Source organism: Pseudoliparis swirei, chromosome 5 (assembly GCF_029220125.1).
Source record: "Pseudoliparis swirei isolate HS2019 ecotype Mariana Trench chromosome 5, NWPU_hadal_v1, whole genome shotgun sequence".
Lineage (NCBI taxonomy): Eukaryota > Metazoa > Chordata > Actinopteri > Perciformes > Liparidae > Pseudoliparis > Pseudoliparis swirei.
This window is the reverse complement of record NC_079392.1, coordinates 4211099-4224846: the sequence shown is the minus strand read 5'-3', so window position 1 is coordinate 4224846 and position 13748 is coordinate 4211099. Positions and strand designations below refer to the sequence as shown.

Below are 13748 nucleotides of genomic sequence, written 5' to 3'. Positions count from 1 at the left end.
ACTCTCCTCTGTGTGTTTGAACTTTGAGCTTTGGGATTTAAAAAAAAAACCCTTCTCAGATCTTACTCGACAACAACCTTAAAGATTCATGACCGGTGAGCTAAAAATAAATAAAAAAACAGGCGGGTTTTGTTTCGTTTATTTTCATTTCCTGAAAATTTGACATTTTAAAGACAGCAGCTCTTTGGAAACCCGACGATCCGACATGATGGCATCGCTCCAGAGGTATGAGTCACCTCTCTGCACCTCTCACACACATATAAAGATAAACACACACACACACACACGGTACCGTCATGCAGGTCAGCCAACATCTCGTGTGTGTGTGCATGAATAACAACGTGCCCTTTAACCTGAACACGGGTGGATCTTAATGTCAGTGAATGCAGCACAAAACACACACACACACACACACACACACACAGTCAACACCCTGTAAACATGTAACAGGAACGCGTTGCCTTTTTTTTCTAATGTTGTGTAGCTGAGGTTAGTCAACCAGCCATGGCCGATGCTCTGTGGCAGGCCGAGACTAACTCAGAGTACAGACCCTGAGAGGAGCAGTGATGGAGAGAGACAGGGAGGTTTTTGCATGAGAGAGAGAGAGAGAGAGAGAGAGAGAGAGAGAGAGAGGTATAGCAACGGAGGGGATGCAGAGCGAATGTACGCAGACCGCTAAGAAGCAACCGTGCAAAAGTGTCATGATCATCGCTCTGAATAACCACCATCACTTGGTGTTTCTTCTCCTCGGCTCCATCCCACTTACTCTCCTCGGTGTGCGTGAGAGACGAGCCGATAAACAGAGAGAGAGAGAGAGAGACTCCCTTTGACACATGTGTGCAAGCCTGCCTCGCTCCTATAGCATCTGATTACCACACACACACACACACACACACACACACGCTCAGTGGGAGAACATATATGCATCAGCAGACAGAGAGAAAGAGGATAACGATCTGGAGGTGTCACAAGCGTCGCTGGAATGTAAATATAAATGTGTGCTGGTTTAAAAAATAAATAAAAATAAATATAAAGTAGATTCAGTTCCAGAAATGAGAAGAAAAAGAAGAAAAAAGAACATGAAGAATCTATGACTAGATGGATACGAGTGGTGTGAGAGGACGAGAAAGGGAGGCAGAGAAAGAAAGAACAGGAGAAGAAAGAGAAAGAAAGAAAGCAGAATCTGTGCTTCCCTTACCTCTGCAGCTGTGTGTCGTATCCTTTCGGGACGAAAAGAAATGTCCAGATCCTCACTTTCTAGCTCTTCTATCTATATATATATATATATATATAAATATCTGTCTGCCTGCGTGGAGAAGGAGAGGACTCTACGCTGCAGGGCGGACTGAAGCAGGAGGGAGTGGAGAGCAGACTGAGTGGAGGCCGCCTCCCATCATGAGAGCGTCTGGGCTGAGGAGGACACGCCCTCCTCGCCAGCGGCGCTCAGACGCTCCGGACGTCGGCGTGGAGATCCTCCCTCGTCTGATCGGATGCACATGCCGAGGTTTACCCACGACGAGCTCATAAAGGATCTCATTCACCCCCTTTTTAGTGAAAGTGCTCTCTCTCTCGGCTGAGCAGAGTGTGTGTGTGTGTGTGAGACTCTAAAAGAAGCACACGAGCAGATGGGCGAGCGACGCAATGAACAGAAAACGGCCTTTCGTGAGTTCATCTCGGTGCTCTCAGACGTCGGAGAACAACGTTGATTCGTCTCGTGGAACTCGGCCTCTGAAGAACTCAGGGGAACCGAAATGAAGAGAGAACAATCCCTTCCAAACTGAGGCCGTTAGTAACCCGCACACAGAGAGGTAATGGTTCTTCAGATGGTTCTTTGAAAGGCTTTGAGGTTCGACGAAGAACCATCACATGCTGAAGAACCATTTTGGAAATGGTGCCTGAAAGAACCATTCTTTTGTTTGAGACACCTTTATAGGTTCTTTGAAGAACTATTTAAAGAAATGGTTCTTTAGAGAACCCTGGTTTGAAAGGTTCTTTGTGGAAACAGAAATGGTGCCTTTAAGAACCATTTTTTGAAGGTTCTCTGAGACATCTTTATAGGTTCTTTGAAGAACTATTTAAGGAAATGGTTCTTTTGAGAACCTTGGTTTGAAAGGTTCTTTGTGGAACCAGAAATGGTGTCTTAAAGAACCATTTGTTGAAGGTTCTTTGAGACACCTTTATAGGTTCCTTGAAGAATTTTTAAGGGAAATGGTTCTTAAAGAACCCTGGTTTGAAATGTTCTTTGTGGAACCAAAAATGGTTCTTCTACGGCATCACTCTAAAGAACCATTTCCGGTTCCAGATTTTTCACTTAATTTTCACAAGGTTTTTCACTTAATTCTGTAGATTACACGATCAAAGATCGAGGCATATCCAGGGAAGAGATATAATATAATATCTCGTCTTTATCTCCGTCGAAACTGGAACAAAAAAGTCTCACAAAACAGCCATTTGAATGTAAAATACAGCGGGGAACGAAATATAAAGAGAGAGAGAGAGAGAGAGGGAGAGAGATTAAACTAAAGCAATACCATCGGCGAGGAGAATGAATGAGAATTGTCGAGAGTTAAAAACTTAAGTCGACTTCAAGACGTGCCTCTCATTCTTGGAGCGCACCATCGCCCGTCCCTCAACATGCTTTCATTTGTATCCCTCCAGTGACCCCCCCCCCTCCTGGGAGAGGAGGTGGGTGGAGGCTGTAGGAGGGGGGGAGGGGGGGGGGGTCAGGACTTTGAGCTCTTGCCCCCGCCAACCCTCTGCAGCTCGGCGCCTCTCCCGGGGACACAAAGCCCGTCTTGATGAGAAGGCCGAACTGCGTTGCTGCTGCTGCGTGGAGAGCGGCCCTCAGCGCTCACACAGGTTAGGGGTCGAATTCTTGTCGGGCGGGCCGATATACGGAGGCGGTATATTTCTGAAACGATTGCATTTGCAGTAAAGTGTGTGTAGTTTATACAAAACTCAAGGCGCAACAAGTGGATGATTTTGACCTTTCGGAAATAATATTTTATGGCACCATATAATTTTCTAGTGGCCTTGTTCAAGTGTCTGTCAATCATGTTGCATCCTATGCTGTGTAATGTATTAGCCAATGAAAGACGAGGCCTTGTGTTGTGATTTCATATAGTTCAGGACATGGGTGGTGGCCTTGATCAGACTATATATATATGTATATATATATACATATATATATATATGCAACTACAGCAAAAAAGGGCTCCCCTTGAGAAAATTATGTTATCAGGGAGGTGAGACACAGTAATCCCTCCTTCTAATTCATCTCCTGGTTAGGCTTTAGACGGGATGTGAGAGAACACACACACACACACACACACACACACACACACACACACACACACACACAGTGTTGAATCTGGAAACATTGCCTACTGGTTATTAAATCTGCAATTAAATGTATTTCATTATAGGCATTTATTTTATGTTTTTTTATGTGTGGGGTTTTAGATAATTCTAATCCGAAATGAAGAATTGTTAATGCACTATTTTAAAGCCAACCCAGAACTGGAAATTGCACCCCGAAAAAAACCATATTCTGAATCCATGTATAGCTCCACCGCCGCCACAAGGCTGCAGCCCCACAGAGATCAGTCCACTACTCACTGTATCAGCACCCTTTGCTGCAACATGACTTAATCACAGAGCCAGACAAATAGATAGAGTGATTCCGGAAGCTGAGGCAGATGAGTAGGTATAGCTCAAGCCCATCGAGACACCATCCTTTGCTGCTGACCAAGCAGCCAGTCTGCAGCTGCAGTGGCGGCTCGTCCCGCATCGCCTCCTATATACGTACCACCTGCGTGCCATCAGATGCAGCGACGTGGAAGGACGCGACACACATGTGCTTATCGTATTATTGTCTCTAGCTGCGTTCAATTATGCGATCCTCCCAGTAGGATTTTAAAAATATTAAAATAAAAAAACACGCAGGCAAACCCCACTCTGTAGCCCCTCTTAGAATCAACACAACTCAACTGATACCATAGATACTCTTGCGAGTGTTTTTTCTTCTTTTTCTCTTATGCAGAAAGCGAGAAACATTGTAAAGAGTATCTTACCGTTCAGATCGTGGAAGGATAGCCTCTGCTGTGACTGTCAGATGAAGAGACGCTCCGGGAGAGGAGGGAATTGATGCCGGACACTTCAGACTCCGTTTACATGTGCAATGTCGCCCCCTGGCGGTTGAGTGTGGATATTGCCACTGACAACTGTTCCGAGCGGTTTGGTTTCGTTTGTTTACGTCAAAATAAATATCTTCTAAACGTATATTTAAAAAAGCTAGTGTCGTGACACACGTCGCGATAATTAAAATAGATTTATGGTTGCGTTCCTCAAAGATTACTTTTGTCAAACAGGCAAAATCGAAGTACACTTCCGTTTATCATTTTCAAAATAAAAGTCGCAAAACTGCTGAAATAATGTAAAATGTTTCTTGTGAATGTATTTAACAGTTTTCCCCAGCGCCTTGTAGGACTAATGTATACATAGTTTACTCAAATGGATCTCAACATGGTGTAAAAGTTAATGAATTAAAAACATATTTATACTTTATCTATTCCGGGTCTGTCTTTAGCACACACTATGAATTTACTTTAATTAAATAGCGATATAATAATGTTAAAGTTGACTTTCAAGTAACATGTCCACGACACTGCAATTAAAACGTCTTTACATTATTTGAAAGAAGAATATACCACTTCCGGTGTTATGTAATCTAACTTAATGCAGCTCGGTAAAGGACCACAAATATGGCGTCTGAATGTGGCCACGGGGGCCTAAATAAATTAGGAGTCTCAATTTAAACCTGAAATATAAAATGCAACTATTTCTGGTTGTATAATTTCACAAACGCATACGCTAATTTACAAACGTCTGAAATATGTTTTAATACCACGACTGACTGTCATTGGACATTTCTTTTGCGTAATGTTTTGATTTGTTGATTATTTTTTCACCGGCGGCACGGACACCTATGGGTCTTCCGGTCTTCCAGCAGGAAAAAGCGCCAACTTCTGCTGTCCCGTTTGCCTCGACCAAACATACTTGACTGGATACTCAGTGAAATATATTAAGTCTTCGACCTGGAATAACTAATTAAGGTGAGCGTCCACGAGCTGTAGACACAGTAGGGATTGTTTGAGTTAGGTTTGTTTAAGCCAACGGTTTAAAAAAAACTGCGTGCTGCCTCTTTTACTCCTCCTTCTTCACCAAAACCGTATGACCCATTTGTGTCTTCAAACTGCCTTTTATTATGCGCTACTCGCTACATTAGCCAATTAGTTAGCTCGATAAAGGTTTTTTTTAATGTAAACTGCTCTATTTAAAAGATATAAATACTACTTGGAGAGTCACCAGTACGTTAGCCAGCTAACAGTCGGTTGAACCTGTCGCGTCTACATGAGTTAAGCGCATGTAGCGCTAGTTAGCTTGTAGCTAGTTCAGGTGTAGCGTTAACTAACAAATTAGCGTTAGCTAGTTAACGTTATTCAACTACAACCAAACGCAATTCGTAGTTCACTTTCGTTTTCGTTGAACTCTTGATGGCGCCCGCTGAAAATACTTTTTTTTGTGTTTTTCCTTGTCTCGCCAGCGAGGTGCGCTGTTGCATCTCTGGGGAGATAAATAAAAAAACGCGTCTACCGAGGCAACGTCGGCCTGCGTAAAGATGCCAGGTCTGCAGAGGGGAGGCGCGGTGGCGGCGCTGGGGAGCCCCATCAGGAGCCCCATCAGGAGGAGTAAGCTGTCCCTGAAGTTCCTCCAGAAGAAGGAAACTAAGCGGGCTCTGGATTTCTCCGAACCTCAAGCCGATGAGCCCAAAGCGGTGGAGGAAGTGGAGCCCGAGGCGATGTGGGTGTCTGTTGTCAGTGTGTGGTTTAATCTGGGGGTCACGCAAAGGTCAACACGCTGCTGTACCACCCTACTTTTGTTGAGGAATAGTCTGGTCATGCTGCGTGTCTGTGTTACTCGCATGCCGTGGATTAAAGATTACATTCTAACACATTTAAAAGTATTTCAATCTTATTATTCAACTAAATTCTCTGCCTTTTTTAAAGGTAAAGTTAATGTAAATGTAGATAGGGATAACTTATATTTTAGTATTTGGTTGTAACTGCATATACATTTATATTTAAATCATCTTCAGGCTTTTAAAAACAGAATAACAAATATAGGTTCTTATAATTTAACAGCTAAATGCATGTTCATAAGCCAAACAATGATGAGAAGATTAGATTCTAACACATTTAATGTTATTTTAATCATATTATTCAACTCCATTTTCAACCTTTTTTTTAAGGTAAAGTTAATCTAAATGTAGACCGGGATAACTTATATTTTGGTATTTGGCTGTAACTGCATATACATTTATATTTAAATCATCTTCAGGCTTTTAAAAACAGAATAACAAATATAAGTTATTATTTATAGTATAATTTGACAGCTAAATGCATCTTTATAAGCCAAACAAAGATGAGAAGATTAGACTAACACATTTAATAGAATTTCAATCGTAATATTGAACTAAATGTACGGTAAAATTAATGTAAATGTAGATAGGGTTAACTTATATTTTGGTTTTTGGTTGTAAATGCATATTCATTTTTATTAAAATCATAATCTTTAGGCTCTGAGAAACAGAATATCAAATATAAGTTATTATTTATGTTATAATTTGACAGTTAAATGACCACTGCAAGTCCTTTAAACCTCTTTTACCCCCACATTTCTAAGATTATAGGAAACCTTTTTATAATCAACAATACTTTACAAATCTCAGTTTACAAAGTTCCTGAGATTAAGCAAACTAAATAAAAATAAGGCATGTTTGGTTGTTTGTTTAAAAAAAAGTACAACAGAGTATAAAGATTGCACCCACATGTTCCATCTGCAAAAATCAAACGAGTAACTAATATGATGTTTCTTTAAATGTGAGACTATTTGTTTTCTGTCCAGCGGCTGTGATCAGACGGTCCCGTGTCCGGCCTCACCTGGCCTTCTCCTGTCGGGTGAGAAGAGGGAGGGCATGGCGCCATTTGTGGGTTTCAACAACTTGGGCAACACCTGCTATTTGAACAGTATCCTACAGGTGAGTCCTCCTCACACTATACATATACTTGTATTAAGAAGTCTCACAACCAGAGGAAATAACTGTTGTGATTGTTCTCACTTACTGAAAATAAAGCAAATATAGCAACGTCATGGTTTCAGTATTTTTAAGGAAAATGTTTTTCTTAAATAATGTGTCTGCAGGTGCTGTACTACTGCCCCGGGCTCAGAGAAGGAGTCAAGAAACTGTACAACCTGTCGAAAAGAAAAGACTCAACAAAGGAAGAAACTGATAAAAGCGAAGAGGTTGGTACAATAAAATAAATATTTGTGAACATTTTTGGAAATGTATGTAATCAACATCACTAATTCAAAATCATATATATATATTTATTTATTTATATATATATATATATATAGTGCAGTCAATCATAACCTTCCAAGTGGAGCAACAGTTCTAAAATCTCTTTATTTTCGTAATTCTTTTGTTGTTGTTTTTCTCTCTGCAGTCAGAAGTTGTCGGCGCCGCTGTGCCGGCTCACATCGAGCTCCTCGGGAGCTTCAACAGTCTCATAACGTCGGTGGAGCAGCTGCAGTCCAACTTCCTGTTGAACCCCGACAGCTTCAGCGACGGAGAGCTCGCTACGCCGCCTCGAAAGATGCTCAACACGCTCAGGTGACCTTGTGACCTTCGTCATTTTGTCCACACGATGCTTTAAAATGAGTAAGTTAGCGTATTTCTACAGTGGTGAGTAATGTAGGTCACAACTGTGTGTTCAGTGTTGCTGTAGTGAGCTGATTGTTGCTGCTCTGTGAGTTACAGGCAGCTGAACCCCATGTATGAAGGCTATCTTCAGCACGATGCCCAAGAGGTGCTGCAGTGCATTCTGGGATACATCCAAGAGGCTTGCGCCACCATCAGGAAAGAGCAGGAGTCGGAGAGGGACGAGGCCCGCAAGACCGAGGTGAAACTCGGGAACGACGTGCGTTTGGGATCCGGCAGCAGCTCCGCACCGGAGTCCAAAAGTCCCTCGGAAGAGGAAGACGAGGGCCAAGTCAGCGGCAAGAGGAAGAGCGACACCGAGGTGGGCAACGCCAAAAAGAAGCCCAAATCTGTCAAGTCCAAGAAATCCGAGGCGGAGGATAACAAACCCCTCACCCGCTCCAAAAGGAAGTCCATCGGCGACATCGCGGCGCCCGGGGACGAAGAGGAGGGGGCCGAGAACGAAAAGACGAAGAAGCTAATTGGGGCGGAGGGGAAAGGCGACAAGGCGACCAAAGAGGCCGACGGGAAAGGGAAGAAGAGGTCCAAGCTGAGCTGGCTGAGGCCGTCTGGGAAACAACCGAGTATCTTCTCCAAGTTCCTCAGCGTGGGGAAGATCAGCTCCGCCAAGAACACGAGCAAACCGGAGAACGGGCCGGGCGAGAAGACGAGCGAGGAGACGGCGCCGGAAAGAGAGGAAGAGGAGACGCCAGTGAAGCTCCAGGGTAGGAGACTTGACTGTAAACGGAGGAGGACGAGTGTTGATCAGGGAGTTTGTTTTACAAGCTGCAGGAAATGTTGGTGACTGAAGAAAAACTGAGAAATAAGAAGTCATCAGTTTTCAGACATTTTGGTTATTTACCTATAAGTGTGCCAGCGTGGATTTATATTTATATATATAGACATACATACGTGTGTGTATATATATATATATATATGTATGTATGTGTATATATATAATGTGTGTATATATTGTATGTATATATATATGTGTGTATATATATATATATAATGTGTGTATGTATATATATATGTGTATATACAGGACTGTCTCAGAAAATTAGAATATTGTGATGAAGTTCTTTATTTTCTGTAATGCAATTAAAAAAACAAAAATGTCATGCATTCTGGATTCATTACAAATCAACTGAAATATTGCAAGCCTTTTATTCTTTTAATATTGCTGATTATGGTTTACAGCTTAAGAAAACTCAAATATCCTATCTCTAAATATTAGAATATCATGAAAAAGTATACTAGTAGGGTATTAAACAAATCACTTGAATTGTCTAATTAACTCGAAACACCTGCAAGGGTTTCCTGAGCCTTGACAAACACTCAGCTGTTATAAATCTTTTTTGTACTTGGTCTGAGGAAATATTAAAATTTTATGAGATAGGATTTTAGAGTTTTCTTAAGCTGTAAGCCATAATCAGCAATATTAAAAGAATAAAAGGCTTGCAATATTTCAGTTGATTTGTAATGAATCCAGAATGCATGACATTTTTGTTTTTTTAATTGCATTACAGAAAATAAAGAACTTTATCACAATATTCAAATTTTCTGAGACAGTCCTGTATATATATATATGTGTGTGTGTATATATGTGTGTAATTTAAGGCATTAATCCCGTGTGTGTGTATGTGTATATATATATATATATATATATGTGTGTGTAATTTACGGCATTAATCCCGTGTGTGTGTGTATATATATATATAATGTGTGTGTGTGTATATATATATATGTGTGTGTAATTTACGGCATTAATCCCGTGTGTGTGTTCTCCCCAGAGGACCTGGACCTGATGGAGCATTTGTTCCAGGGCCAGCTGGTTCTGAGGACTCGCTGTCTGGAGTGCGAGAGCTTCACGGAGCGGAGGGAAGGCTTCCAGGACATCAGCGTCCCGGTGCTCGACGACGAGCCCGGCGGCCCCGACGACCTCTCCGAGGGTACGATGCCCCCCGGACTGACGGACTCATTCTAAATGATGACCGTCGATATATTTTTTTACGCTCTTATTCCGTCCCTTTTTCTGCCAAATCGGAATTTCAAGGCAATCTTTTGTCTTTCTTCCCGACCGCAAAGACATCGAGATATCATTCATCCTGCAACCGATGTATTTCCTCTCTTTCCAGTTTCTCCCGATCCCAAACCGGGGCCGAAGACTCTGAAATGGGCGATCGCTCAGTTTGCGTCGGTGGAGCGCATCGTCGGGGAGGACAAGTACTTCTGCGAGACGTGTCGGCACTACGCGGAGGCCGAGAGGAGCCTGCTGTTCGACAAAACGCCCGAGGTCATCACCATCCACCTGAAGCGCTTCTCCGCCAACAGTCTGGAGTGAGTTGGTGAATCTTTAACACGCTCGATTCCCTTTCCTGTCAAAATGTTATGGATTAATTACAGTCGGGCTGCAACAACGAACGGATCATGAAACTAGTTACCGGCGGGTTTCCTCTCTTCTTTTCTGTGATGAGTCGACGTCGCCGACGGACCCCAAGCTCTTTTAAAACTGACGAAACATCACAAAACAGAAAGAAAACCAGTGGAAGGTGTTTCTGTCCATTACGTTTGTTTTTAAAGAAACATGTTTTATAACATACTAGGACATATTACATATTTTTTATCATTTACTATATGTATACATTTTTATATATTATGTATTTTTATTTATATATATATTTAATATATATTATATATTTATATATATTTTATATACGTATATATATTTTGTATTTTTTTTAGATGGATGTATTTATATCTATGTATTTATATATATATGTTTTTATGTATGTATATTGATATATATATAGATTTTGAATATGTATATATTTTCTATGTATATATATTTATGTATGTGTGTATATATATATTAAATATATATTTATATATACTTAAAAAAAATATTTATATATTTTATGACTTATACAGACTGCATGATATATTACAATGGCGTGATTTTTACTACACAGCGTCATCTGTTTATAACATGTGTAAACAGAATTTAATATGTGTAAACAGGAATACAATGAGTGTAAACAGGAAAACAACAGGAACAGTTGAACCTCATTTGTCGTTTAACCCCAGCGGCGTGCTCCCGGTCCGGGTCGTATTGACCCCCCTTGTTTCTGCTCCTCCCAGCTTGGACCCGTACGCCGGTCTGTCCAAGGTCAACACCCCCCTGCAAACCCCTCTGACCTTGTCCCTGGAGGAGTGGTGCACCCGGTCCTCGGCCGCCACGGGCCAGCGCTACCGGCTGTTCGCCGTGGTCATGCACAGCGGCGTCACCATCAGCAGCGGCCACTACACGGCCTACGTCCGCATGTCCGACCTGAAGGACGCCAAGCTGTGGGACGGGAAGGAGACGGAGAGGAGGAGGAGGAGGAAGAAACCCAAGCGAAGGACTACGACGACGGAGAGGTGTCGTTCACCCGCGGCGCCAGAGGACCGAGGGCGGCGAGCGGCAAAACGGGAGGGAAGAAGAAGAAGTCGTCGTCGTCGGGCGCCGTCGGGCTCCTGGGCGGCCAGAGGAGTCTGGCGAGCTGCGAGCTCGGGGCGGACGGGTCCAAGCGGAAGAAACCCGGCGGCGACGCCGCGAGAGACGGCGCCGGCGCCTCGACTTCCTGCGGCGAGGCCACCGAGCGGCGGGCGCTGAGCAGCCTCCGCGAATACGAGGGCAAGTGGCTGCTGTTCGACGACTCTGAGGTGCGTCTGTTCGAGGAGGAGGACTTCCTGCGCTGCTGCTCCCCCGACACGTCGTCCACGGCAACGCCGTACCTGCTGTTCTACAGGAGGATGCCCCCGAACTGACGGGACGCAAGGTCGTGCACACACACACACACACACACACGGACACATTCAGATGTGTGTGTGGGCGAAACCAGCGCACACGCCCCTCGAGATCCTCATGAACCTATTTTTAGGTTTTTATAAATATTCAGTCAAATGGGAATTACACTTTCTACTTTCGAGTCCTCGTGTTTTTTTGGTTTCCTCGAAGTTTTTTATTTTTACAGAACTTTTACGATTTAAAAAAATGCAGAAATGAGTTTCTTTCTCAGCCCATTTTTGTTTTTCTTTCTTAAAAATTTATTCGTATGATGGACTGTTACCGCGTGTTTGGAAGAGATTACGACAGAAAAAGAACCAAATATTTTTCCATTTCAATATCTAATATGATTTATGAGGTAAGAAAACCAAACCGGACCCTGAGGCTTCTTTATTCTTCTAAGACATCTGTGTAATCTTTACATCGTCATATTTTTACATTGAAAAAAACCCACGTAATGTTTATCTAATATATGCCAAGTTTATACCCGGTTCTGTTAATACTCATATCGTTATCGCAGGGAGCAAATTCAGAGTAAAGATATTTAAAACTTTGGTCAAATGTATATTTCTTTAATCCGCTCTCGTTCCATATTTATAAATAGTGATAAGAGGAGACGGTCACGTCCGGCGCAGTGAGACTGAATGTTGGACCGGCCTGGTTTTCAAGAGTTTATTTTTGGGCTAAACAAACAGACACATTTATGATTTCACATCTCAAAGTGTCAGTTTGATGCTTTCCTACGTCGTGTTGGACGTTTGTCTCGTCTTTTGTTCTCAAGTATTACAAACTAAAGGCTTTTGAATAAAGTTCCTCCCTCGGCGTCAGGCTGGTTTAAAACTCGTCTCTCACTCTCATCACAAAGTATTTTTCTCTCAGAACGAACACAAATAATCATGTCGCTATTGTTCTTTTGTACTCGATGCATATCTTTGTTTAAAAAAAAATAATATGATGGTGTTAAAAATACAGAGTGACGGTGATTGTCTCAGGTTCCACAGCGTCGGCATTTATAAATCAATCATCAGGGATTGATTTAGTTATTTAGTTTATTATTATCCATTATGGATGTACAGCTGTAATCATATTCTTGTTGCCAGGTAAATTCTAAAGCAATAAAGTTTTTTTTTGTCCATCTGGCAAAAGTCATTCACACTCAACAATGAAAAAATGAATATACAACAAATGGAACATTAAAATATTTATTTAGTAAAATATTTAAAATAAACATAAAACTACATGAAATAATACAAGGATGTTCAAAGCACCTACCTTTTTAAAAACATTCTTTTAAATAATAATAAAGCAATCATGATAAATAATGGTACCACTTGTTTTGTTTTTTTAAGCCCCCCCCCCCCCAAAAAATGTATTACCGTTTACTTGTAAAATGCATTTTGCTACGCAGTAATAAAAAAGTGCACACATGAAATTGAATAGATTTCTGGTGGTTCATCGTTTTACCTGACTTTTTTTTTTAAATGTCACCTTCTCTGCAGGAGAAAAGTGTTTTTTTCTTTTCTTTTTTGGCACTTTTAATGAACCAATAAAAGGATCTCTAAGCATTCTGTGTTCAGTGGCTCGTTGGTGCACATCCAGAAGGTTCTGTTGGGTTCTAAACGTGATATTTGTGGTGTGAGGACAAGACGTGTGACAAGTGGCCAGCAAAGAAAGATTCTCCTTCATCGCCTTCATCTCTACTCCAATGTCCCTCTGATTGCGTAACAGTTTGTATGTAAACAACTTAAGACGCTGGAATGACGTACCAAAGCCCGCAATACTTATTCTTTGACATGCTATCTGGAAAAAAAACTGACCCGGCCTTCAAAAAGACTCCTATTTACAATGTAGAATAAATTAATATTGCAGTTTGTGGTGTGTTTGTGCGCCTGTGTTCTTCTTCCTTCACATGTCGAGCTTGCGGAGACTCATCCGGCTGAAGGAATCTCTGGAGACGAGAAGAAAAGATGTTTTTAGCGACGCGGAGGCCGTTAATATGACGGGTTCTATCTTTAGCATTTTAAAAAACCAACAAAAAGAAAGAAATGTTGATCTTGTGAGAATAACACGACGGTAAAGCTTAATAATAACAACACA

At 41.8% G+C, this 13748-nt stretch overlaps 3 protein-coding genes across 15 annotated transcripts in view; 1 reads left to right on the top strand and 2 right to left on the bottom strand.

The window, feature by feature from the left end:
- The window catches only part of kank4 (KN motif and ankyrin repeat domains 4), a 66733-nt gene extending 65443 nt beyond the window's left edge, over nucleotides 1-1290 (bottom strand). Inside the window, exon 1 of the mRNA XM_056415161.1 lies at nucleotides 1199-1290. The gene's annotated coding sequence lies outside the window, so the exon portion shown is untranslated. The remainder of the gene's footprint in view (nucleotides 1-1198) is intronic.
- A 3726-nt stretch (nucleotides 1291-5016) lies between these two features.
- Nucleotides 5017-13126, top strand: usp1 (ubiquitin specific peptidase 1). Its single transcript, XM_056415397.1, is given in 10 exon segments — nucleotides 5017-5114; nucleotides 5606-5862; nucleotides 6967-7099; nucleotides 7264-7365; nucleotides 7569-7735; nucleotides 7883-8547; nucleotides 9616-9774; nucleotides 9961-10162; nucleotides 10964-11187; nucleotides 11190-13126. Coding segments are annotated over 9 exon segments (2277 nt in total). The 5' UTR covers nucleotides 5017-5114; nucleotides 5606-5680; the 3' UTR covers nucleotides 11633-13126.
- Nucleotides 12840-13748, bottom strand: part of dock7 (dedicator of cytokinesis 7) — a 66170-nt gene continuing 65261 nt past the window's right edge. For all 13 annotated transcript variants that reach the window (XM_056415391.1, XM_056415383.1, XM_056415384.1 and 10 more), the window contains one exon: nucleotides 12840-13599. Coding sequence is in view for 12 of the 13 variants with exons in the window: in XM_056415383.1 (XP_056271358.1) it covers nucleotides 13557-13599 (43 nt within the window). In the remaining variant the exon portion in view is untranslated. The remainder of the gene's footprint in view (nucleotides 13600-13748) is intronic.